Source organism: Columba livia, chromosome Z (assembly GCF_036013475.1).
Source record: "Columba livia isolate bColLiv1 breed racing homer chromosome Z, bColLiv1.pat.W.v2, whole genome shotgun sequence".
Classification (NCBI taxonomy): Eukaryota; Metazoa; Chordata; class Aves; order Columbiformes; family Columbidae; genus Columba; species Columba livia.
Genome location: NC_088642.1, coordinates 8,498,278 through 8,526,043, shown reverse-complemented (window position 1 = coordinate 8,526,043; position 27,766 = coordinate 8,498,278). Strand labels below are relative to the sequence as shown.

Here is a 27,766-nt window from a genome sequence, read left to right as displayed (position 1 = left end):
AATTACAATACCATATTCCCAAAGAATGTAAATTTAATTTCCCTTCAAACAGAATGGGAATGTATTAAGCAATTCCTTTATATGAGAGCTGTGGCATTCAACAACTTAATGCTGATGCTTCAAACACAAGTGAAGTTCTTAACTTTTGTGGACCTTGTGACCTTTTTCCCTATGCATCTTGTCTTTTTACTCTTGCATCTTGAGTTAATTTACTGAATGGATAACAACATTAAAATATTCAAGTGTAAATTAAAATGTAACTGTTGAGCTTTAGACTGGAGATCACTATCTTGTTGTATGTCACTTGCTTCTTTATAGTGTTTTCAGAAACGTGCTTCTTGAGCATTTTGGATCAGAAGAGATTGTGCTTTGAATTGAAGGCTCATAAGGTTCAGACCCACACCAGATGATTTCTTTAATACACTGAGAAGTGAATGTGCAGAAAGTTCCCTACAGGTTCCTAGCGTCTCTGTGCCAAGGTGTCCACATAAACTCAGTTATATAAGTACGAGCAAAGTGAAGTTGTTCATAAAACATTTTATTGCCTTCAGTCTTTGCAGCATCTTCAGAGTTTAGATAATAAACCTTCATAGAAGTTACTAGTCTTTATCCTTTCACAGAACAATGATTCACATAGGTTCAAGCCACTTATTTTATTTCTCTTAATTTTAAAGGCAGAAAAAAATGTGTTAGGGTTGACTTTGATCTGTGCCTGGATATTTTGATTTCCAAAATGCAGTCCTGTTGTTGCATTTCTGAGATGAGATTGTTAAAGTGCAGGACTGTATATGTATTAAACACAAGTTGTATTTTAAAATTAAATGTGGGTCAGCTTCCAATGAAGTGTGTAATTGTTTATGCTAAAGGAAAGAGCTTAGAATATCTTAGTTTATATTTTAAAGTGTTCCTTTTAGATGTTAATTCATTAATACCAGCAGTTTATTTTTATTCATATGACTTTTCGTATGTAAGTAGTTGAAGCTGCATTATTTTAATTCTCTCTTTGGTTAGGAAGAAGAGAGCCTGCAGGTGGAAATCAGAATGACACACATATTGCTTCTTTCCCAAAAGGCATGATATCTTTCTCCTATTGATATGCAAAATATTAAAGGTAGAAAATAAGCTTCACTGCCTCTTGTGTCAAAATACTGAAAAATAAATGCTTGGGTGATGCATGGGAAAATGTGGGCCCACTTCAAACTGAGCACACTTGGAGTTTGCTACAAGGCTGTTGTGGGCCTTTGGGGCTCTGCAGACTGCAAATTCTGTTCCCTTATATTATGAGCATTTAAATATAGCCTGAGCCTTAGCTGTATTTACAATTATAGTATTTGGAGACCCAGCTATGTTGTGTCTTAGCCTTTGCCTGAGTTTGGTGAAATGCTTTCTTACTCCTGCAGCAGCATTTTGTGGCATTTTGGGGCTACTGAGTAACAGTGCAGTGGGATGCCGTAGTAGTACAAGGGGCCAAAGTTGTAGGTGCAGAGCTGCGTCCATTAAACAGATGTGAGCTTGTGCTGACATAGTTCAAGTTGCGAGACACAGTCCATCCTCATTCTGGAAACGATGTAGTGTTGATGTTGCAGATAAAGTAAACAAAAAAACCCAAACCAAACACAACAAACAAAAAAACAAAAGGCACAAACCAATAAACCAACACAAAACCATCAAAGCAATGTTAATTAGATCAGGCCTGAAGTGCTTGCTGCTGTGTACTGTGGCTGTGCACAGCTCCTTGAATACATGCGGCTTACGCACACCTAGCTGGAGACAAGCAGACAAGCGCAGGTCTGCCTGCAACTTATCTGAATGTATTTTTCCTTGGAGACTGAAGACCTCTCTCTCAGTGCTCAGCCTGGTGTCGGTGGCCCTTCCTCAGCGTCTCCTTCTCAGTCTAGTTTTCTCACAGCCTTTGTCTTTAAGGGACTTCCTGAGGCCGTGAATAGAGTTTGGTCTTTGCTGAAACTGCAATATGATGATAACCAGTCAGCTTTCCAGATTCATGTCCTTAAGTAGGGATTAAAAAGGAAAAAAAAAAGGTATTTTGTGGCTACTAGATTATGATTGCAGATGTCGAAAAGCTTTCTTCATCACGTACTGAAATCATATCCCTGAAGGTTTCTTGTATCTCTGCTGCAAAGTTATTGCTGTCTTATTTAAACACCAATCTAACTCGTGCCTCTTTGGCTTTTTCCTTTCTTTGCTGCTTGTTTCTGCTTTGCATGTATCTTTAGTAGCTCTGAGTCTCTAGGCAATATTCCATTGGATATAGGGGCTATTTTAACTGGAGCATCTTGTTGCCAAAGATGGAGGTTTAGCTGTTGTGTTCTCTTTTGGACATGGATCAAACCATGCAGCCTTAAACAAAGGAACCGTCCAAATCAGAGCCACAGTCTCTGCAATAGGAATCAGTCACCCCTGGGCATCTTGTTTGATGCTTGGGAAGTCTGTCAGGGCTTTTCATCATGGGTGAATGCAGGCAAACTTGCACGCTAAGCCAACCAGGTGCGAGATGAACCTGGTCTCTTAGTGCTGTGCCTGAGCTGTGCTGACTTACCCTACAGCTGCAAGACGAGTGTCCTGGGGATGGCCTGTGGAGCGCTGGGCTGTGTGCAGACGTACCCAAAGACACCCTGTGCCACAGTTTTTCCACGTGTAAAAAGGAACACTAGAGCTCGTGCCTGTCCCAGAAATGCTTGTGATAAGTCATTGAGAGAAGGAGTCACTAGGTGAAAAGTTCACACAACACTGAAAATACAGAAGGGCCTTTTTATTAGATTGATTTGCCAAAAGGATCTCATTATTAGTGTTCTCTAACACTACTGTTCATTAGTAGTTTTTCCAGCCCCAGATTCCTGTGATTGTAGACTGCTGTATTTTTTTTTTCTTCGAAAGAAAGTGAGGTAAACTGAACCATTTCTTCTTGAATGATCCAGCCTAAAACCCCACTTTTTTTCTAAAGAGAATGTCTGCTACCTTTTTTTTTCTTTTCTTCCCCCTCTTACATTTAAGAAAGTCATATAAGGAAGGCAGAACTTCAGCAAATAACCTTCATGGACTACCCAGGTGTTGGCTTCATTGAGAACCTTGACTGTAGATAAAGAGACCAGTGGGTGTTTGAGCTGCTGGAGCGTGAACATGGCTCATGGAAGGATGTGAGGTGTGATGCGTAGGATTCAGAAGCTTTCTAGGAAGTTGCTTAATGCTCTCGACCAAAACACTTCACATTTTAAGCTGGGCTTCTTTTATAGTCAGAGGCAGTGGAAAGATTGTATTAGGAACAGCACAGAAGGTCAGTGCATGTGGTAGAGATTGGCACTTTTTCTCCCGCCCCTTCCTTCCCCTTCCCCAGTTTCTGGAGAAGCAAGGAACTACATCTGTCCGTCTTACTTCGCCTTCTGAGAGAGATAGAAGTATTTCACTCAGGAGCAACCTGGGAGCAGTTGATATAGTCACAGAACCCTGAGGCTTAAGAGAGGAACTGGGGGAACAGTAGGGTTGAGACTTTGTAAGGTGGATGGGACCCTACCAGGCAGGTTGCTGCTGCTGGAAGAGGTGTCCTCCTCTCCCAGCTGCCTGTTCCCTCTGCTCGCTTCCTGACAGCTCTCATGCTTGACGGACCCTTTGCTTTGCTGGGTGGGTTTGCTGGGCCCGTGGAGCCGGTGAAGGGTCTGGGAGGGCTGTAGAGCTGGTGTGGATGGAGGGAGTGAGACTCGCGGGGTGAGCAGGAGCGTGTCTGTGGCAGCTGTTCAACATTAGGTTGGCTGTGCCTTCTTTTGAAGCTTCACCCCTTTGAAGCTTCACTCCTTCTCCCTGGAAATCTGTTCCTGGCCTCTGTAAATATGTCACCGCTGCATACCATCAGTCCTTCTTCTCAAAGCCAACTCTGTTTCCACTGAGGTTATTATCTCTTAAGAGCCATAAATGAACTCTTAATTCTGTAACTTGCATTCAGTCATGAAATCTACTAATTTATTCAATAAAATGTATAGTACTTGCAGTATGACATGTAGATGTGGCTGTTGAAATCTTAAAACCGTTGCATTTCTGATTTTGATTGAGCCCCCCTTGTCTCCCCCCGATGTGCTACCTTAATACTTCACTAACAAACTGCATAAAATGTATCACTTGGATACATTCAAATGCATATTTCTTGGACATAAAACTGGTGTTCGGTGACATGCCAAGTACCATTTCTCTCAGGTAACTAACATCTTGTCAATCCTATATTTGTGCTTCTGAACACATGAAGAAATATCTGGTGTGAGCATTTAGGCATATTACTTCTTCCGTGGAATGCAAATCTGTGGGATTTGTTATCCCATAGGTTTTTTTCCACCCTTAAAACATTTTTTAAAAGCAGACTAATGAAAATGTTTATCATTACTTATGTATTTGTCTAGAGACTGTATTGCCATAGTGTATGTGTGCCCTTGTTATATCTGAATGACTTAAATATTTTTGTGGCAGTGTTATGTATTGCCTGGGTAATTTGTAGGGGAAAAAAAGATATAATCTTGCTGCTTTTAGCAAAAATTCAGTAGAATGCAAGAGCAAGACGTAATATTAAGGCATTTTTTTCTCTTATTAACATATTCTGCAGTAAATGTACCAGCACATTATGGAGAATTATCATACTTAGAGCTTTTCTGCATGTGTCTTAAACAAATGAACATTTTTTTTTTTCCCTATTTGAAGCTTTGTGTTTACTTTGTAAGCAAAACAGGACTTTGGACTCTTAGGCTATGGTGACTGTAACAATATGCTACTTAATGCAGAGTGATTGTGTGAATGAAGAAGGTTTTAATCTTCTAATACAGTAAGTTTGAACAGTTGCAGTGCTGACCGAATCTTAGAAAAATTTCAGCGATATCTCAGCTGCCATTCAGGCTCACGTTAACTATCACCCTTCCCATTCATGAACGTGACTGACCCTTGGACAATCAGAATTTGCCTTCGTGCTTTACTAATGTTAATTTTTCATGTCGCGTTTTAAGCTGTATTTTAAATAAATTTGTCAGCTGCTAGCGAGAGGTGGTGGCATCACGTGCACAGCAAGGGCTCTGCAGTCTGTAAAGCACAATTTGGGCATCTGTTTTGTGGTACACTTGCACCGGGTGTGTGCCAAACTTGGGAGCGAGGGCATCTTGCTTAACTTTCCAGCAGGACTGATATTAACGTTGTGGCAAGAGCAAGGGTAGGTGTGTGGCCATCGGTCGTGTACCCCAGGGCCACTTCGGGTGCTCACTCCTTGTGCCAGCTGGAGGGACAATAAGGTAAAATCTGTTTTGTGGGGAAGGGGTGGCTGGAAGCAAAGTGAATTAAGAGGGCTGTAAAAAATTGGTAAAGATAGGACTGTCCGTTTTTATATTCTGCCACATAACATGGGTTTAAATGAATTTCCCTATAATTTGTCTTCAAATACTGACATTTAACTCTTAGGCTGTATAAATGAACTGGCTTTTTCTAGAGTAAAATTCATGCCCTGCGTCCAGGCTAATATGTTCACCTACTATAAACATTACAGCTATAGTTACAACCGGAATAAAAAATTCCTTTTATATACATCATAGCTGGCAGAGACTCCTGAGACCACCACAAATCACTTCAGCCTTTTGGTGCGCTCTGACAAAATGAACTGAAATGTAAAACAGCTCAGGCTTTAGGCAGGCTGGCTCCGGAAAGCAATTAGCTTGTTTAGACCATTGTTGTACCCTCCCGTATTTCCAGGTGCTGAGCAAAGGTGTTCTAGGAGCTCTCCCAATTGATTTAAACATTGGGGTTTAGTAATCTCCCATTCTTTCCTAAAATGTTTTGCTTATTCTCTGCGTAGCCTTTTATTTAAAGGCAAGAAAAAACAAACAAACAAACTGCTGGCAAGGGCCCGCCTTCCCCAAAAGAACAAGAAGAAGGAAAAAAAAACCCAAAAACCTCAGGGTCATAACAGGGAATAACAAAGCAGTGAGTTATTTATGCAGCCATGATTGGCAAAAATGATTGCAACATGAATTTGCCCAGAAGCAATGATTAGATCATAAAAATGTTAAGGAAATCTGTAACTCAACACCATTTTATAGATTGAAGAAGTTTTTGTTCCCTACCTTAATTGCAGTGACTTGTTATTAAAGTATTTATTCAGAGTAATCTCTTTGGACAGCGAGCCCTTATCCCATCTGCATGCATAATTAAAAGTGAGGGGGGAGAGAGGGGAGCATAAATGGTTTACCATGCTACATGAGCAAAGGAGGGAATTACACAATGACAGGTGAAGAGCAGATTTATCTCCTGTTGGAATTTCAATGCTGCAAGCAAGGCAGGACACTGTTGCTTGCTAATATCCTTGCAAACACTACACTTGCTGCTTCTCCAGATTAGTGTCCAAAAATCATCGCTAGTCTCTGAAAGGCCTGTAACGCTGGCATCTGTGGCTGTGGGTTTTGGAGCCGTTGGTGCTCAAGCAAAGAGATTGGATTTGGGTGTGTGGGCTTGTGAATCCACCTCTGTGCTTAAAAATGGACTATTTACTTACTTGGCTGGCTATTTATTTATTTATAAATAAACACTGGTAGTGTCTGGCTTTGCTGAATACAAATCAGAAGTTTGTAATTGTTCCAGCCAAAACAATGTCATCACCTGCCTCCTGCTGCTGTCCCTTTTCCAAAGATAAAAGAATTTGGTGCAATTCTTTTTCCACTCCCTGAATAGGAAGAAAGTTGTGCTTGAACATTCATCTCTAGGCAGATTTATCATCATTAGGCAGTACTCAAACACACAGTATCTGTTTTTAAATTGAACTGTTATGGATCTAAATCACACAGAGAATAAGTTGGTGTATATTTGACTCTAACTATTAGTTAAGGAGTACTTTTTTCCTTAACTTCTGATGTCTCACCTCTGCAGCAGCAGTACAGAGAATGCCAGGAACTTTTGAGCCTTTATCAGAAGTACCTTGCTGAGCAGCAGGAAAAGCTGTCGCTCTCCCTTTCTGAACTGAGTGCTGCCAAGGAAAAGGAGCAGAAGGTAAGCTCTTTTTTTCACATCTTGTTTTTAATGACATCATCGAAACATCTTTTCTCTTTTACTAGAACTGCAGCTTTCCGTGTGTTGTCTTCCATTATACAGTGTTGAATACTGCTTTGTGATTTGATTCCCCATGAGTCCTTCCAGTAATACATGAATTGCAGGAAAACAGTAAAAATCCCAAGTTTTGGATCAATAAAATGGGTGAAGTTAATTGACCGTATTGTTATGGAGCTGATGTCATAGGAATCATAGGAACCCATGCCTTTGCTAAGGAAAAAGTTAAGATGCTCTTCCCTTTTCTGTCCTGTTTCTTAAACAGCAAAATAATTGCAGTCACTATAGATACAACCTTTCAGATTTTCACTGTGGCTTTTGATGATTGAAAAGGACGTTACAGATGATGTATTTGGTCAATAAGTGCTTTCTCAAGTCTGTAAGGCAGCCCATCTGATTGGAGCTGTTTATAGAAGACCTATAATTACATATGCAGTTTAAAAACAGAAAATGTTGACTAGCGATACAATGTGTTAAATTAAGTGGTAAAATGTTTCTCAGATGCGTGCACCCAAAGACTTGAAAACGTGGTTGCAGACAATTTTTTTTCTGATACCTAGGTACTTGATTTGCATCCCTGCTGATAGCAGATTATACCCTGGAAATGAAGGCTACTTAAGCAAGTGCTCTACCTGATGTTCTTACCCGCTGTTCTCTTTCAGTAGCTTCCACGTGCAGATTTCCAGACTCTATGGTCCTTCAGACTATGCCTATTTTGTATATGTTGGTGCCTCGATCCTTTCTTTTGCGGGAAGACTCTTAAAGCCTTATAATAAGGCTGGAGGTAAAGTAATCAGCACAGAGTATCCAGAAGGTGGCCTGATTCTGGGTTCTCTGTGGTTCCCTACTAACAGAATTGGACAGACAGATCCTGCTTCTCAGGAGCCTGTAAAGGAAGGGATGCATTTTTAATTCTGTTCAGGAAGCAGGTAGCAACATTTAATTTCCATTCTTTTGTATTTTTATCTGCCATCCATTTTGTGATGGCATTGACTTCAAAACAAGATCCTTTTTGTCTGAAAATGGATGATGCCTGTGTTCTTGGCTGTGATATGCAACTTGCTGGAGATGTCTGTGGTGGACAGTCCAGGGAAGCCCACACAGACCCACAGCACCATGGTAGCTGTGTTTGGGATGCTGCCAATTCTTCTCTCAGTTTTTGCTGTGTTTAACCTTTTACATTTAGCCTTTCAGTGTAAGATACACATACCTTTGCTAGCTTAGCTTAGCACCTAGTATAAAGGTATCCACTGTAATCACATGTAAAGTATAGAAGCAGATAATAGGAAATCTTCAGCCTGTTAACTCAAATCAGCATCTGATGGTGTAGCAATCCATGTCCATCTCTTGTTCTTCTGTCTTCCTTATCACTCTGTCGGTGTATAAACACAGACTTCTCTGAACTTGTTTTCTGATTTCATGTGCAAAGTCCTATCTAGCTTATCTTTGATCTAATTTCTATTCCCTATACTTACATGTGCTTTTGTCCACAAATGCAAATTCAGGTATTATATTGAGGTTTGCCTTGACATTTCATTTATGGTTACCTAGTCTACAGCTCCAGCCTAGCAGGTCTGAAATTACCCAAGCCCTCTTGCCCTGTGCAAAGCTTCATAGGCATAGATAAAACCTGTCAAAGCATGTTTCAACTGTTTTTTCTTATAGCTTGCAAAATATCTCTAATATTTGTAGCCTTCCTCTTCAATTTTCTCTTCCTATGCAGTCCTGGTAGGCATAGAGCTGTTTATATCTTGAATGCATTTGGCTTCATAAATTGTTACTTTTTTTCCAAACAAGCTCTTCACGATACGTTTCACCTCACGGCTCAGAAGCTGCAGAGATTTTTAGGACTGCCTCATTGCGTCGGTTCTTTCCCTAACACACTCCTTCATGTGATATCTATCGAAGCTGAAGAAAAGTCACGGGGCTGCTTCTTGTTGGACTATCGTGTTAATTTTCACACACCCTTTGTTGTTGCTGTTGCTGTCTTTTTGTCTCTCAATACCTGAACTGCCAGCCCGTAGGGTTGCGATTGGTCACGATCGGGTCACGATAAGTCTCTTTTTTTGTTCTGTATGAGCATTTTCTTAGCACAGTAGTTCAGGCCAGCACAGGGCTGGCATTCTGCTGTCTGCCTCGACAGGGAATGCCACAGGGGACCACAGCAGGGATGGATTTTGGGAGGTGAAAACTGGGAGGCAGACAGGCCCAAAAAGCTTTCCTCTTGCTCCGACTGCTGCCCATGCCAGCTCTCTCTGCCCTGCTGAAGCTCTTATGCTCTCCCTCTTTTTGTTTTAAGCTGGACTTAGAAAAATTGTCATCTTGTTTACATATTAGGCTAAAAGAAGTCTTCCTGAGTTTTGTTTGAATCCTGATCCATTGGGAATCTTTGCCCTATTGTTTGTTTTTGACTGGGCTAAGGCAATCCTGGATATGTCTGGCTTAAAATCAATAGGTACTAGATTGCTACCTAGTTTTCAGTTCTTTGAACTGTCTGGGAGAGGTAATCAGCATTTCGTGTTTTGGGTGACTGCTGATGTGGTTCCATGTAAGATGCTGTTCTGATTTTCCTGTGTCTTGCAGAAACATGGGACTGCACCGTTATACTCTGTACAGAAGCACTTCTTTGTTCTCCCTGTTACGAGCTGTTCATTCTTGTTTCTGTTCAGTTTCCCCTCTTTTTCCTACTTGTTTGTTTTGATTCGTTTCTAATGCTACACTTACATCTTAGCATCACCTGCTTTTTGCCTGTCTGGTTCCCTCATTCTTACTGTACAAAATGCTGACCCTGAGCTGTCACTTTCCCCTGGGCTTAGATAGGTATTTGAAAGCATCTCCTTTCGGTGTTTAAATGCTGCGCTTGGTGTTAGAATGAGACAATTAACAGGTCAACAGAATATCAGCTTTACCAAACTGTCTCTGGCATTATTGCATGAAGAGGCGGAGTTCTATGGGAGACAAACAGCTGCAGTAGCTGTGTGCATGTGGCTGAAATGCAACCCTGGCTTGTAGCTATGTTGAACAAATGCAGCTACTTCAGTATTAACTTTTATTTTTGTCTGTTTTAGCATCACATAATAGTAGCAATAATTCGGAAATCACTTTTTTTCTCTTACCTACTATTGCTTCTTGGTAACGGACGTCAGCCCTCAAAATTTAGAGAAGCGTTCTGGTAGTAGTGAAATAAAATTGCTGGGAAGATGGTGGTGAGATGATTTAAGGCAGAACTCTCATGGAGTCAATAATCAGTAACTGGAACATGGAGCTTCCCTTTTTTGCGAGATAAAGTTAATTCCATTTGAAAAGATACTTAAGGTGACATGAATTGAATTATTCAAACTGGCCTTCTCAGCATTAACTCTATGTTAATATCTCATGATGCCTTTGGTTTCATTATGGGAGTTTTAAGTACATAACTTTTTATAATAAATTCAATACCTAGAAGCTGAACTGAAATTGGTTTACCTTCTACCAACCCATAAAAAGAAGCATTAATTGTAAAGTGAATATTAAAGTGGTCACTGAAGTTGACTCAGACAGATTCGAAGAGATAGCTCTTGTGTAAAGTCAGTGCTCTACTGAACAATAGGCTTCTGCCCTGATTTTAATAGAAAATACCATCCATATTAAAATGTAGTTACACATTTTCTATCAGAAATGATTTTTGGATGTTCTTTCTGCAGCTCCCAAGTGTTCAGTCTTTGCCATTTTCAGAAGCTTTACACAGAGATGTAAAGAAAATTGCCCTTGTTCTAGGTAATTAGGTCTGACCTAGTTATATAGTTGCTGCTTCACTGCCATCTCAAACAGTGGCAAGAGTCCAGTTTACTTTGGCAAGTCTCTGGCTGATGAATCTGTTGATGTTCTGCAGTGTAGGGTAGGACTTAAGTCGCAGAAGTTGGACAGGCAGCTGAGTTTCTGCAGGACTGGGATTCTTGAGATACTTCACCTAAAACAAAGATAATACCTGTAGTCTCAGCATCACCTGTTAATGTTAATCTTTGAATTTACAAGTACAGCTGGCAGCTTCTGTTTCTTATTTGTGGAAGATTACCAACACATCTGCTAATTCCCTTGATTTACATAGATTCTTGTTGTGTTTGTTTTTTAAGCTTCTTTTCTTCCCCCCTTTGTAGAAACAGCACGGATATGGGGTGCGATTGTAGACAGAAAGGAGTACCAAGAATTTATTTTCAACTGGATATCTGTTCTCCCCTCTTCTTTTGTATTACATCGTCTGCCTCCTGTTTGGCATTAATATTTCAGTAATGCCATAGGTTCTCATCAGGAACGAGACACTGTTGTGTACTAAGCACTGTGCAGGCATACTGAAATACATGGTCTGCTTTGGGAAGACTGTAAAATCTTAAGAAGTTTACATTTTGGGGGGAGGTTAATTTTTTTTACCTTTTTTTAAAATTGAACTATTTGTCTTGAATGGCTTGTTCATCTTAAAAATTGTTCAGACAGTTGTGGTGTCGTTTCACAGTGAAGTCCGAAGGAAGCCTTTTCTTTCAAGGGCTAGAAAACCTTGCATTCTTTTCATGTCAGTGACTAAAATTCTTGTCCATATCACTGCCATTTTTTGCCTTAATAAGGGTGATTACTTATACTAAAGCTTCAGACATTAGTTATTTGATTGCTTATTTTTTCCTTTGAAAAAGATACAGAGACAAGTCACTCTTCAGAAGCCCTTCTTTTCTTATTGTCCCCAAACTTCCCCATTCCTCTTTTATAAAACACAAGTCACCTTTAAACATATTCTTAACTTGCTTAAAGAAGAAAAACAATCCCACATATGCAAAGGGTTTTGAATGCTATAAGGTAAATCTGCATGATAGAATTGACTTTGTCTGTTTACTCAGCTGTACAGGAACAATGGATGAGCCCATCTGAAAGATACTTGAGAACTGGGATAATAAATAAAGAACTAATTTGACTGTGAACCCAAGGGTATTGAAATCATTTTACGAGGCCAGACAGAGACAGAATTTTAGCATGAGTAAATATCGGGAATAGCCTTGCCTTACCTGTGTTACTTGTGGCAAATCCTCTGATCTCTCTCTGTGCCTCTCTTATCTGTAAAAGGGAGATGATATTTTTGTTCTCATTCTTTCTATTTTCTACTGAGAATGTCAGGTTTTGGATGCTTCTTCATGTGTGTTCAAAGTGAATAGTGATTGTAGTTCAAAATTAGCATGGTCTGGAGTAGTAATAGGATGAAGAAAAATCATGTTTTTTCCTTTCACCTCTAGGTTACTAAGTCATAGTTAATTTACCTGTCTTTTCTAAAAAATGCTAACAGCAAACAGCAGTGCAGATGGACATAAATATTTAAACGACAAGGAAACATCAGTATTGAAATATCTGCATATTGCTAACATTCACAACAGAACTCCACCTGCACTCAGTCCCCTGGAAACGTGTGCCATAGTGGAACCGTTTGGCTCACATGAAAGCCCTGTCTGCCTGCATGCTGTGAGTGATGCTGTCTTCGTGGTGATAAGCACTTCCCTCTCAGCTCACTGCTTAAGCGAGGTCTGAGCATTTCATTGCGTAACGGAGATCCGTGCCAGCTCACCGTCTCTTTGTTCTATTGTCTTTAATCAGCCTTGTCTCTACACTTTTTAGGGTCTTTTTATTTTCGTAGTTTTGTTTTATTTATTTATTTATTTAAGATGCTTCTTTACGTTTCATCCACTTGACTTTAAAAACTGTCCCTCCTGTGGGAGTCTTTTCCTTAGGTGGACACTCATCTCTGGTATGTACTTCTCTGCTGGTGGATAAATCTGAAAAGAAGATGATGCCTTCCATTCCAGTGAAACATTCTTTTGGCCTTGTAGACTTCTGATTAGATTATTACTGTTGTGAAATGATATTTCTGGATTTTGAGAACACGAGAAATTAGTAGCAGGACTGCCTGTCCTTGAGAAGCACTTTACAACTCTTAGATCAGACACTGCAATTTCTTCAGTATGGCCCTCGTACTGGCTCTTGGGAGAAAGCATTGTGACCATACCAGCATCTTCTCAATCTCCCTTCGAAGTGAGAGTAACACTTCTTCAGTGAATGCAAAGCTTCATATGACTGCACTTACAGTCAAATATTTCATATTACACTACAGGCCTCGAGGAAGAAAACGTCTGTTTTACTCTTCATTTTGTGGAGTTACCTGTATACCTGACAGCCATAAGGAGGGCAAACATCCCAGCTCCCTACCCATACGCTGGCACTTTGGGCTGTATAGCCCATTTAACCTATGCATATACCCTTTGGTTTTGCTGTCCGTGGCGTTTTTCAAAAGCTGAGACTCTTGAAAAATCAACTTCATATGTATTTCCAACCACTGTGATTGACCAGTTCTTGTTAAGAGATCTGTTGGGTTCCTCTAAGTGCTACAGGTCCTTTATGCTGTGACCAAGATTACGTTCCTGAAGTTCCTCTTGAAAACCAGTGCTGTTGACTTCCAGACTGAATAAGCAACCTAACATAACCTTGAAGGTGGCCTTGTTTTGGTGAGGGTTGGACCAGATGACTAGCAGAGTTCTCTTCCAATGTGAATTCTTCTGTGACTTTATTCTGTATTATCTCTTCACCAACCATATTCGAGAAAGAGTTGATCATGTGAGAATCTGTTTCAGTAAAAGGCAAAAAATCTTCTGAGCCAGTAGCGATAGTCCAACAACTGGACCCATTCTTAAAATGGAAGCGATTGAAGTTGCTGTTTCTTGCTACTGAAACAAACAGAATCTGTAGACTAATCTAGGACTTCATAAGAGAAATACTTCTATTCATCAGTTTAAATTCCAGCTAGCATATTAGTGATTATTACATTGAAAGATATTAATAAATTGCTTACCATCTCTTGCCTGCAAAGCACACCCCTTTGTGTGTTGCTCAGGTTGTTTAATTAGAAGTGTCTTTATTTAATGAAAGACATGTGATTATCAGTTCAGGGCAGTATAGGTTGGTCTTTGTATGGAGGAAAGACTTTTCAGGAGAGCCAGGGCTGTGATTTTCTTTCAGCTAAGAAGGTGGGAATTCGTTATCTGTCTGTACCAGGATGATTGCCTGCAGAAATATCTCTTCAAGTTAGTTCTGAATACCCTAAGATTTAGCTTGAGTTTTTCATTTTGAGCTGTAAAAAGTTCAAACTCGAATCTTTCCTGATGCACAGTTTGCCATTTGAAGTTTATAAGGACTCTCCTCTGGGGATTTTAACCACCATAGGACAAATTTGTAAAGTTCTTGAGGCAGCTGGACTCTTCCCTGTATAAGCAGAATATATCTGGTGAGGTGGCATCACCACAGACTATGCATCTATGGTGTTTATTGCAAGACTGGATACACGTTGCATGTGATTATGGTTTAGAACAGCCTGGTTACCTGCCTCTGATCCTGTTTATGCATTAAATATCACTGCATAGCAATTTTGTGTTGCCGTCTATTTATGGGAGATGCTAGAAAATGTCTGAAATGTCCCACTTTCAGATGTATAACAATACACATTTCTCTTCATTTTGGAAATTCGCTCTTATAATTTTAGAGCTTGCAATGTGGGTAGAAACAGACCATGCAGACATGCAGGACCGTCATGTGCTAGTGATGATTCATAGTGCCATCAACACAAACAGGGATACATGAGCTTCTCTTGTCTATGCAGGAAAACTGTCAGTCTGAAAGCAAAGTGGTGGAAACTAACTACACTAAAATTCAGAGTAGGGAAAGCAAATGGTGTCCTCTGACCTGTCTCAGAGGTCTGGGTTACCTGAGGTTGGTCTCTGCCTTGCCATAAAGTGCTTTATAGTCAATCTGTAATAGGCAGGTTTGATTCCATGTTACATCTTTCCCCATCTGTTCTCTTCTCTGTAAGCAGCAGCAGCAATGCCACCAAACAAATTTTCAGGATGTCTTCTGTTTTCTGCTGTATAGTTTAAAACACTTCTCTTAGTCTCTAAGAGAATAATGAACATCAGTACCTGAGTTGAAGACTGTCAGTTTACAGTGCATCTGATGAATGTCTCTGCCCTAAAACTCCAGGCAGAGGACCTTTCACAAATAAGGACCTTGGTGCCTTCTATGGCTGGGTCAAGGACCCACTCTTGCAGGCTAATGTCACTTCTAAACCCCAGCAGAAAAACTGTTGCCCACAGTCATATTGAGAATGTCATTTGAGCTAGGAACCATTTATGTTCATGGTTACAGAGAATGAGAATTTTTATAGAGAACTTTTCTCATTAAATGAGCTCATAAGACTGCCAGGGTAGAACGGCCTGTGAGCAACTGAGGTTGCTCTTCTGGATTTCAAGTGACAGCTGCGGAGACCACTTATTTTCCTGAGATCCATCCATTCGTCACATAACGCACAACGCTCCACTGCTAAGGCAGCTTCTTGGCACAACTCTTCCTTTCGGATACTCCTCCTTCAGTGCTCATTCACATAAGCACTGTGGGACTCCTGGTGATTTGTGGTTTTGGAGTATCCCTTGTGGTGAGTGTGTGCATTTAGGCATGGGTTTGAAGGAGACAGAACTGTTATTTTGATCTGTTAACTTTTGCATTGAGTGTGATTACACTGCCTTGGAGTCCCTAGAGGTTTTAATGTTGAGAAGAACAGAGGACCTGCGATGCATGATATTGTTCAGGTAGCAGCATGCATGTCCATGTGTGTGGGAAGGACTTGCTGCTGACCAGTGCTGCTGATGCCAAAATCCTCCTGTTCTGTGTGCCTGGGAGCAACCATCACAGGAATGTATAGACAGACTGACTTGTAAGCAACCTCTTGTTTTTCAAACCAATACGTAGTACCCAGTGAACACACAAACCTATGGCTGAAACACCAGTGCAAGTTCAGCATTCACACTTGAATTTATATACTTGTAAGCAAGCTTTGAATATAATTCTGTCTCTGGTTGTGAAGCTGTAATGTTTTCTACTTTTTCTAAATCTTAACACAGAAATAGCTGTCAGTTTGACACTTTTTTCCAGTTTATTTATTTTTAACTTCAACATTCAGATTAATCAACAGATGTAAGCCTTTTGAAACATTATCTTAGGTCCTTTGTATAGATTCTGAAGCTTAAGGTAAAAATAAAGCCAGTGGTATGTCTGGAGGAAGTCCTTTTTACTTAAGGAAATAAGAGTTCAGACACACATGCAGAAAGGTCTTTAAATATTTAGGCCTTTGTTTTTCATTTTATTTATGGGAATGTCATTAAAGGGACAGGTGAGGTTTTGATTAATATTTTTCATTACTTGTGCTGACCGTGAGAATTCAGAATACAAGCGTGCTACTGTGACTGCTGCTGTGGTCTACCAGGTAAGTGAGGGCTGGCAAGCACATGCATTGGGATCTGAGTCTGGTTACTGTCTTGCAATCCGGTTATTTAATTACTTTCTGACTTAGTTTCTTGCTCTTTAAATAGAAGGTGATGCCCCCGGTTTGTTAGAGCATGTAAACTCAGTGAATTTAAAATGCTGTGTAAATTCAAAGATGAATTGTTGGTCTAGTTATGAGTTTAAGATATTATAAGAAGAGCTCAGTTAGAATCGTTTTAGTTGGAAGAGACCCTCAAGATCACTGAGTCCAAACACAGCCTAACTCTGGCACTAAACCATGTCCCTAAGAACCTCATCTAGGTATCTTTTAACCCCTCCAGGGGTGGTGACTCCACCACTTCCCTGGGCAGCCTGTTCCAGTGCCTGACCACCCTTTCTGGGAAGAAACTTTTCCAAATATCCAGTCTGCACCTCCCCTGGTGTGACTTGAGGCCGTTTCCCCTCATCCTGTTGCTTGTTACTTGGGAGAAGAGACCAACACTCTCCATTTGGTCTGGGACATCTCTGTACATATATTAACTCCTGTAAAAACATGGTCTTTTTTCCTGTGCATGGTTAGAAAAAAACAAGTGCTCAATATGGGGAAAACTCCGCTAATGCTGTATGATTCTATTCACGGGTATGTTTATTCAGTAGAGGTAAAAAGGATCACATAATCTGACATGAAGACTCTGCACTTCTGTAAGTAAAACATGAGAAGAAAACACTTGAGTCCTCTATTAGCTAGACACACACTTATGCATTCTTATTATCTGTCTCTTTAACTATTAATTCTATTATGGTGGTTTACCCAAAGTACTGTTATCGTAACAATACACTTATTTATAGCAACATACAGTTATAGCTACATATAGGGAGAGACGACTACTGATTTTCGTTAAACAAAATATTTCAAAACTTGTATTTTTTGTTCAGTGCTTTGTCAGCAAGGGTCAGTAACTCAGTAAACACCAGCATGTTAGAAAGTTACTCCCTGATTCCATCTTCCTAATGTTGTGTGTGATGGGAGCCTCAGTCACTCTTGGGTTCTGAAAGTCATCATTTTATGAAATATCAAGATATTCCTTTTACTTTTTCATGCATTATTAGATGACATTATCACTAAGATGATCAACACTGAACACAATCTTATACAATCTTAAGTAAGTAAGTATACAATCTTAAATAAGTAAGGCCGTGTTTTTCTTGGTGTGGCTTGTTGATTTTCAGACATATCATTAAAGCTGTTTACATGTTGAACTAAACCCTTGTGTTAAAATTAGTAAATATTGTATAAGTATTCTTTTTAATTTATCTTTAACCTTTTGGACTCATGAGTCTAAACTTCTGTATTGGAGTATATTCCAGGTGGCAGACTGCCAAATGGACCTGGCGAAAATGGGAATGTTCATTATGCCCTTTTAACTTTTTCCTAATAGTAAAAAGTTAATAGATTGAAATAAGATATGACTACTTCTGTTATAATAAACTAGTAAGACAGAGTTTAAGGATATGTTTTGAAGCATCAGGAAGACTGTAAAATGGGGAGACTATTGTTTTTTTAAACAAACAAAAGCCCAGGAAAAATTTCTCCTTATCCAGTGAAGGTGCTGGCAAAATCACCAATTTTTTCTTTCCTCTGTGTTAGTGAAGGAATATTTCTGTATCATGGGTCAATGGACAGGGTGACTTGAGTGTGAGCTGAAGTGGGACTTCCCAACCACCATGGTAGATAAGCTGTTCTGCAGTAGTAGGGTCATAAAAAGCTTGTATCCTACTGTCTTCTGGGAGCAAATGAGGTTCAGTTTTTTGGGTGGCTGATGCTGTCTGGAGCAGGAAACATCTCTGTCTGTGCTAGCAAATGTGAGCCAGTATAAGACAAAGTTGTTGGAACACGGGGCCAGAGGCCGCTGTCCTGTTGGTGCCTGCACAGAGCTGGGAGGTGCCGCCACCAGCACAACCATCACCGCTGTGGGACGAGACAATTTCCTTTCTGCGACGGTGACATTCAAGTAATGAAGATTTAGACACCCCTAACAAAAAGCCGTTCCTCCCAGAAACTGGTCCTCACAGTTATGTTTTTTACATATATTTATCCCTTTTCACAAAGGGGCAATTAAACTCTCATAAGTCTGCCAAATTTATTACATTTTGTCTACCTAAATATTTCCTGTCATTTCAGTTGAATGTGGCATTTTCTGGTTCTTTTTATCTTGGCTCTGCTTAACTGTCACACATTCTCTCTGAGCTGGCTAAATGTCAAGGGTGGAATAAATTATTACTCACATACTGTTATTTGTACAACTGTAGTTTTTGGGTTGGGGAGCAATATCCTCTTTTACTTGGTAGGCATCTGAATCTGAATGATGGTCGCTGTTCCAAAGAAGTCACAATATCGATGTGTTGAAGCATTTTTTTCGAATCAGTCGGAGATGAAAGCTGCTTTAAAGATAAATGTAGGATGATTATATTGGTCATTACTTACTAATATATGTTTCTTGCATAAATTTGATTTTCTATTTACACTACTTCCTGAAAATGCCATTGTTAATAGAGTTCTGACATTTTATTTCCCTTATTGCTGTCTCACTAGCATTTTATTTCTGATGCTTTAATAACTCAATGTAGACTGAAAGGATAAAACTGAGGGAATTGACTGAACTAATTAGACCCTGATTTGTCTGGCTGTCCAGTGCCTGACAAACATGTCTTTGACATAAACAGAATAAAACATTTTTTGCCATTAGCCACTTACAAATAGCTATTTTGGCAGAGCTTTGAAACTATTCAATTCTCAGGGCATATTGTGCTGGGTAAGGCACCAATTCAGGGTTTTTCTTTCGGCATTGTGACTCCCCCTTCCTGCCTGTGTTGAAGTAGAGTCACATTTAGTAGCTTCACAAAAACTCAAAAGCAGTTAGTGTGGTTATCACCCTAACAAACTGAGTATTTCTGAGAAAGTGAAAATGTTCCCATTTCAATTTCTGGTTAATGACACACTTGAGTATGGGATCTGAAATGTCAGTCTTTGTATTTTCAAACCTGTAGAAACTTGAATAAAGCTTATACATAAGAGCAATCAACTCTGATAGCAGTAGGCTAAATATCGGTTTCTGAAAATAAATTTTATATGAATCTGTTCTCCAGACAATTTGACTTTTAAATGTTTTAAAATGTGACATCTTTATATAAGTGAATACAGATTGAGGCAGGAGTTATAAAAACTTGAAGTTTCCATGCATCACCTACTTTTCACTATCACCTGTTAAACAGCACAACTAGATACAATGCAGGCTTTACTACTTTCCATTGCAATAATTTATTGCCCTTCTGACCTATAAACAGATAACCGTTAGCATGACTTGATACTGTTAGATGTTTGGATACATTCTCGAAGGTAATTCACAGTTTTAAATATTGTATGTGTGAAAGGTTTTATAACCCAGCATTTGGAAAATGGCAGCATTACGTTTCCTTGAGCAGTGTTCTGGGAGTGATGATTTGTCACTGCAGCCCGGTTACAGGGCTTCCTGAGCAAGCGTCCTCTCCTCTCACCTCCTCCTGGAATGTTCTGTCCTTACGTAAGAACCACTGAAAAATTCATTAAGCACCTTCATTTTTGCTTTCCTGGAGGGTGACTTCACAGCAGTCTGCGTGCAGAAAGTTTTCGGTGACCTCCATTATTGATTTACACTTAAAACTTCATTGCAGTAAGGGAAGAATGCTCCATTAGAGAATTTGGGAGTGAATGTAAGTGGCTTCTTATCCCACATCTACTACTGAGTTTCTCTGTGACCTCTGGATAATTACTTCAGCTTTCTGTGCCTAAGCTCGCTGTTTGTGCAGTGAGGTTAACAGTGCTTCCCACCAATGCTTATAAAGCTTTTCAAGTTCTGTGCATGAAAACCACAAGCACAAAGCACTGTCATGATCCGTAATGGCATTACCCCCCTGCACCAAAGCCCTCAGTTGAAATAAGCACAGTTGTGCTGGAGTAAGAGAGGTGAATCAAGTCTGTTAATTCTTTTTTTCTACTTATGAGATATAAAATAACCATAAGAAGCCCTCATGCAAAGTGGCAAACCATTTAAATGCCAGCGGGGTCATTAGTCTCCTCAGACTGCTGCTTTTGAATGCTGCTTTTCCTTTTGGTCAGAAATAAGCCCAAGAACCTCAGGTGAGAACCCAAGTTTTCACATCTCAGCAAATTGATGGTGCAATAATGTGCCTGAATTGTGCCTGTTCATGGAAATTTAGGTGTTAGCACCAGTTATTGGCGCTGGCTGGGTGGTGAGCTAATGAGCAGTGAGTACTTGGGGAAGTAATCCTGAAGCATGCCGGCTGAAAGGGTTGTCTCCCTTAAAGAAGAGTGCATGGAATAATCTTGACTGACTTGCTGAATACTCATTATGTTAGTGAGACCTGGTGAGCTTAAGCCTCACTTTTTTTATTAACTTATGTTCTAAAACAAGCTTAAAAAAATAAGTGAGGAGAGGGCTAATAGTAGTCAGTGAATCATTTACTTGATAAGCCAATATAGATAGAGAATGATTGAAGATAAGCAGAAGACCTCTGACATTTACATAATGTTTACCTAGAGCACTCATTGTAACTTGTTTGTTACAGAAGTCATTATCTGGAGATTAACAGTAAATGAGGGAAATGGGCATATAAGACCAGAATGAGAAAAAGACAAAGGGTACAAACAGGCGATGTGTTCAAGCAGAGGAACAGGGAGGTGATGTAGCCATGCTCTGTTGATGATATTTATGGACTATGATAATGCTATCTCAGTAGGAACTCCCGGGAGAAGAAGAATTCATCCAGGTTATTGTTTCATGAGAGGGTAATATTTTCTTATAAGCATTGTGAAGATTATCTGTAAGTGCATGTAATGTTTGGTAAGAGGGCTTTGTGGAGATCCAGAGTTGATATTTCTCTCAAATTTGGACTGACGAGTGCATGCCTTTCCTACACAGTGAGTGTCCTGAGTTTGCCAACTTTAGCTGCCCATTGAAGACAAGAGCGTTTAATACGCAAAAAAAAAGGCTTTTATGCTTTTGTGGTAGGCTGTAGAGGGGATGTGGGTAGGGCATAAAATGATTGGAAGAACAGTAGAAAGTTTGCAGGTCAGGTCAATGACAGGTCCATCATAATGGCAGTAATTGTTGGGAATATTTTAAAATACACTTTGTCAGTATTTGGGTTATAAAGATTTAATATCTGACAGGTGGAGATTTCAACATAGCTGTAATTAGAGAGCTTGTTTAGGCAGTGGAAGATCTCTGCTGGAGTAGTGAAGGTTGGGTTAGAGTTAGAGCATGGCCCATTTTTATGTCTTTAAGATTCTGGAGACATTTTGTTATTTGAGGATGTGGTTATGCTGGATTGAAATGAGTTTTTCCTACATCAGAAGCAACTACTCCACACTGATAGTTTTACTGAAATATTAATAAAAAGAAGTCCCTTCATTCCTCAAACACTCTTAAAGTGCTCTTTCTAAGAAGATAATAACTGTAACCTAAAAATTTTATATGCATAACCTTTTGTAGGCCATACAATGTCTGCAAGCAGAAATGGCAGGTTGTAAAAAGTTATTGTAGTTGTTTGTGTTGTCGTAGTGCTTAGAAGCTCAAGCTCCATTCTTTCAGGTATAGCATGAATATTAAAGGAAGATGGAGACTTCTGGCCCACACTGTGATTTTTTTCAGAATCACAGCTTGAAGCTTGCACCACCGTATCGGGTCTGTAATAGGCAACCAGGCAGTGACATCTCGCACTTTGGCAAAGGACCTGGTGATGTTCTTGCTGCCGGGCATGGTGACATTCTGGGCAACAGCATCCTAAGCCTGGAAATACGTACAACCTACTGAGAGAACTGCCAGGGTTTGTGAAATGCTGTAGTAAACTAGAAACAAAATTCAGAGATGTTCTGGTTTATTTGTGACGCTGCAGAGGTGCTGGGAAGTGGAGAGACCACAATCGTCAGTCTTGGGGTCATTTAGGCAGATGCTGCACATGTAAATAAAATACATTTCCTGTCCTGTAAAGCTTACAGTTTGGCATACAGGCAACAGAGAAAGGAAAGAAAATATGCAGTGATGATCGCAGAGATGGAAAGACAGGCTGACCACAAAAGCATATTGCCATATGTGCTTGCTGAGTGCACAGTGGTGCTCTGTGCCTGCCTCGCGGTTATCTTCTAGCAGTAGTAACCAGCAGTTGTTGTTAGCTCTAGCAGGGCTTGCTATTCTGATTACAATCTTGCTTTTTTCCCTCAGCTTGGATTCCCATGTAATTTTAGCAGCATTGTTATGGAGAACTGTTAGAGCAAGATAGGAAGTGAATGTTTTATGGCAGCTGAAATCCGTGCTGGAAAATGGCTTAAAGCATTCTCTGTTAACCTGAGCACTTAGTATGATATTTGTGGCAATCAAAAACACAGGAAACGAGGACGCTTTTTTGCAGAGTTAATGAAGGAGATTTCAGTGTGTGCAAACCCTCGGTTGCAGTTACGCTAGCGATCCAACGGCGCTTATTTTCCTGTTTTTCAGTAAGTCCTTCCCCGCTCCTGCGCTTTGGCGAGAGTGTTTTCTGTCTGTGGCAGATGAGGCGTGAGGAGGGGGCCTGTGGGTGGTCACATGCTGGGTCACTGCTGAAAAAACAGAGTCTTTGTTTGTTGTTTGATACCAGAAATGAATAACTGAAGGGCATGCTTGTGCCCTGCTTTGGTCAGGTACCTGAGCCTGCTCCAAATGGGCTGATATGTTGTACCGCATAGTGGTATTAGCTCGGCTCCCAGAAGCGGTAGAGCTGCATCAGTAATTAGTTCTTCTCAGCAAGCTTAATTAGCAGGCTCAAGCAGACACTGCACTGACATGGATACTTAGCTCCTGGTTCCTGAGCCAGCCTAAGTATGCGTGCAAGAGCCAAGCGCTGTGCAGTGTGGACTCAAAGTTTTGCCATCTCTGCTTTATTTCATTTGCAAAACACAGCTTGAATCTGTTTTTAAACTTCTTTCCTCAAACTGTTGCTACAACTGGTGCCTTTATGGGTCCCTTGTCCCTGTGAGAGTGAGTACTGCTTTAAACAAGGCCCAAACATGGCTGATTAGAGAATGCTCTTTTTGATTAAAATCCATTGTTTAATTTTTCAAACGAGTTTTCATTGTTTTTATTACTTTTTAAAAAAAATCAAATCCCATTTCAGTCATTTTTTTAGGCAGGAGATGATTTATAGAAAATGATCTTAGTGTTTATTTGAACATCCAAATGCAATAAATCTGCTCAGTATTTCAATAACATGCTTATTAATAGAACACATTATTCTGTTCAATATTGCATTGTCTTTAAAATTTAGCAGAGCATTAGTAGTAATGAAACTAGTTTAAATCAATATATCCCTGTTATGAAACCATCTACGTGAGGAAGAAAATTCAAAAATTTGCCTGTAGCACAATAGCAAGATGATAATTGCATGAAAAGATCTAAAAGGAAGACTTTCAGGGAAGTTTTAGTTTCTAATTTAGGATGTGTGCGAATCACAGTGTATTAACATTAATTTTAATAGAAGTATTTTCAGGACTAAAAAAATTTACCAGAAAGTACTTTGATTGCTGAGCATGAAATTTTGGGCTCACTGACAATAATGAAAAAGCTCCACTTTGTTGGAGTAGGCTTTAAAACTACACAAAATACAAAGACTAAAATGAGTATTGTGAATACAGTCCAGAAAATACCAGAGACATTTTTTTCTATTCATTTGCAGAAATTGTGTGAAAAAACAAGTACGCAAAGAAAAACTAAAATTAGATTCAACATTCTCAGCTTGGCAATCGTGCGCTTCCATTAAACGTATGGGCCAGAGTTTTTATACTTACGTGTCTAAAATTAACCCCCTGAATAAAAGACCTGATTGTAGAAAATGCTTAAGCACAATGTTTGCGGAGAGATGCGTGTCCTAGTTCTGATAGTTCAATTTTAGTTTTCTTGGGTTGCTGTCAGTTCGTTTAAGTCCGTGTTGCCACAAAACATCTAATTCTTTTGACTTAAGCGTGTTGAGCGCTAATGAAGTAGGTGCGGGAACGTGCCCTGCGTGATGCGTCCTCCCAGCATGGCCAGCGAGGTTGGTGGGATCTGCAGGACGAGTGTGGACCTTGGTGTCACCACTGACTGTTTAGAGGTAAGGCAGCAGAGGGACAGAAAGACCTTTTTGAAGTTAGACCACTAGCACCATCTGAAAAGCCCGAAAAAGGTAAAGTAACCTAGTGTTGCTGTGAAAGGTTGTGGGGAGAGCTGCCTGCTTTCCGCTCTGGACAACCAGGCTGTGCTACTCAGCTCAGCTCTCCAGTTTCAGAAAGGCATCTACAGTTTGCACCTTAGTAGAGTGATTGATGGCTAAGAATGCTCTCATTGGAGACCCAGCGGCTTTTTAATGTGTGTGGGTTTTTTTTAGGGTGTATTTGTCACAATTTTCCTCACTGATTTCAGCTTGCTTAAAATCTGAAAAAAAACCAACTCACCCTCTCAAAAAAAACCAAATCAACCCCCACACGGTAAAACCCAACCCCAAACAAAACCTCCAAACCCCCTCTCCTGAAACTTCAAACAGACTGTGAAGCAGAGGAAGTAATTTGCTCCTTTGTTGTCTATCATCCTCCCGAAGCTCTTCAGAAAACATTGTCTCACAGTGCTTTCACGGGATGGGTAAGTAGTAAACTGTTGCAAATGGGTGTCTTGAGTCATGGATAGGTTGAGTGATTTATTGTTGAGATACCAGTGGAAGAGACAGATGAGTGACAGCACTCCTGCTATTGAACTTGCTAGCTCTTTCCCCTTCTTAAGATGTTGAAATGTAATGAAACTTAAACATTTTTAAACAACTTCCAGATTAAATTTTAATAGGAATGAAAAATGAACAATATTCTTACAAGTAAGAAATGGTCTTCATTATTTTTTAAAGTCCGTATCATAAGGAACAGCACCATTAATAAGAGCCCTGAGTTTTTTTATATTAGGTACACTGTTCAGATAGAAATTTAACAGGGACTTTTAATGAAATGATGGCAGAAATCACATTTTTATTACATCCCTTTGCAGAATATTTCCTGTGAGACCAAGATAGAGAGAGGCCAAAATTAATGGCTTTTCATAGGAACTGAGTGATAAGTTATGGAAAGCTTATAGAGATAATAATTTTAGGCTGCTGTTTGGATAGCTAAACAGCCGTATGGAGAATTGCTGCTTAATAGACATATCATGGGATTTAAAGACATTTGGATGTTAATTTGTATACATATTTTTGGTATAGGACCGTGAAGAGAAATTCATTTTACAGATACTTTGTTTGCTGCTCTGTGGAGGGAGGGAAAGTATTCACTTACTGGATAGTTCCTGTCATTCGACCACTTAAGAGAACATGGAGAGTTACCAGGGGGCTGCCTCTCTTTTCCTTTTTTTCCCCCTCTTGTGGTTTTTAATCTGAACATAAGAGAGCACGATAAGATCTTACCATGGTTTTGTTCTCATTAAAAATTAAATAAATTGTTATTTTGGGAAATGAGAGTTATGTTTAGGGAAAATAAGCACCAAAAATATTTATGAAAATCTAAGCAATCTAGCATATTATGTTGACTTAGAGTCGAGCTTGTATTGCCCACTTGGCAAATATATTTTACCATATTGCCGTACAACTATAATAATAAATGAACATATACTAAAGCCCCCTATCTACTATGGCAACTGGCATTTTAAAAGCACTTCACGTGCTTGGTTTCTTGTATTTTAAATGCAGATGTTCATCCAACTTTTAATACCAGTGGGAGGCCCTGTTCAAAACCTGCATTAGAGTGAAGCACAAGGTGGCAATAAACTTAATTCGGGCTTTTATCTTTCTTGGTTCCACCTCAAAGCTTTTAAATATTGCCGTTCTGAAGTGCGAATTTCTTTTGTGTTAGTCATTTCTGCGAACACCTGTGAGCGGCTGGGTTTAATTGGCCTACAGCTGGCACTGATTGTGTGTGCAGGGGCTGGGGGAGGCACTGCCTGATCGGCTGCCTTCGTGGCGGGCATCATTATCTCCTCTCCTTCCTTTTCAGCTCCTTTTCTTTTTTTTTCTGTTATATGCAGGTTAGAAAGGTTTAGGGATTAGGGACTGAAAATAGAAGGGGCTCCGGTGAGATTTGATGCCTCTCGGATGAAGTAATTTCGGCAAATATATCTGCATGCATCAACACCTTATTGAACAAGTCAAGTGCAGATTTGCTAATCTTGTTAGTCAATTTGCAATACTTCTGTAGCTTTCATAGAGGTGGCTGTGCCAAGATCCAGGGAGGCTGCAGTGCACAGCAGTGACAGCAGCACAGAAGAGGAGAGTAAAGATTTTAAAAGTCTCCTCTCCATGTCAACTGTTAGTAGTTTAATGGAAGGTGTCACCCTATGTATGGTCGAAATGAAATGGTTACAGGTTTGTGTATAGACGTTTTTGATGGGACAACTTTGCTTTAGTCATTGATGGTCTCATTTGCATCCAGACTTGCTTGATCTCAATAACTCAGTTTAAATCAGCAGTCCTTTTGTTTCCATGAGTGCCTTGTGCGCATCCTTCTATGTTGGAATAACTGTTGATTTTTTAAAGTTTATTCCTGATTTAGTTCGTGGAACTACGGACCCACTTATTTCCTACAAGAAACTACTGCAGACCACTTGCTTAAAAAATATGAATTTAAGAGGAAATAAATAGTTCTTTACCCTTTGTTGCTTTATAATAGACTAGTACACTGTTTTCTACCTGTAGGCTTCCTTAGGCTTTGCCGATGAAGATGAATTGTGTAACCTTCAATTGAAAAGGAATGAGAGAAGGGAGAAATGCAGCCAAATCGCTTGAGCTAAGCCAGAATGTCCTAAAGGTCATACTTCCTAGTGCTAAGGAGAAGAAAATATTCTCTACATGGAATATTTTATTCACAACAGGAGTGAAACTGAAACTTTCTAAATCTAAATTGAAAGCTGTGAACAGCCTCAAGCCTATAAATATGTCTTTTCGATTATAATAGGCCTTTGTAGTCTTCGTGCGTCCCTTACAAATGGATTGTAATTTGCAGAATTGTGTAATTTGTGAATCCAGTGAGTTTGCTGCATGCTCTGTTACCAGGTATATTTCCATTAGGCATTCATTGTATGTGGCCTGGAGGGACCCTTCATGCCACTGCATTGAGAATCCTCTGCGCTGTGGGTCTTCATGGTGTTCTGCCGGGTGAGACCCTAAAACAAAGAGACTGCTTAACAGGCCACGAAAAGTAAGGAAGTGTGTCTTCATTTTCATATCAAAACAGCACAGGTCTGACTTTAGCTAAATTTCTCCTTTTACATGG

At 39.8% G+C, this 27,766-nt stretch overlaps 1 protein-coding gene across 5 annotated transcripts in view; it reads left to right on the top strand.

Moving 5' to 3' along the window:
* The window catches only part of KIAA1328 (KIAA1328 ortholog), a 177,156-nt gene that overhangs the window by 62,757 nt on the left and 86,633 nt on the right, over positions 1–27,766 (top strand). For all 5 annotated transcript variants that reach the window (XM_065046945.1, XM_065046943.1, XM_065046946.1 and 2 more), the window contains one exon: positions 6,893–7,020. In XM_065046945.1, the coding sequence (XP_064903017.1) occupies positions 6,893–7,020 (128 nt within the window). The remainder of the gene's footprint in view (positions 1–6,892; positions 7,021–27,766) is intronic.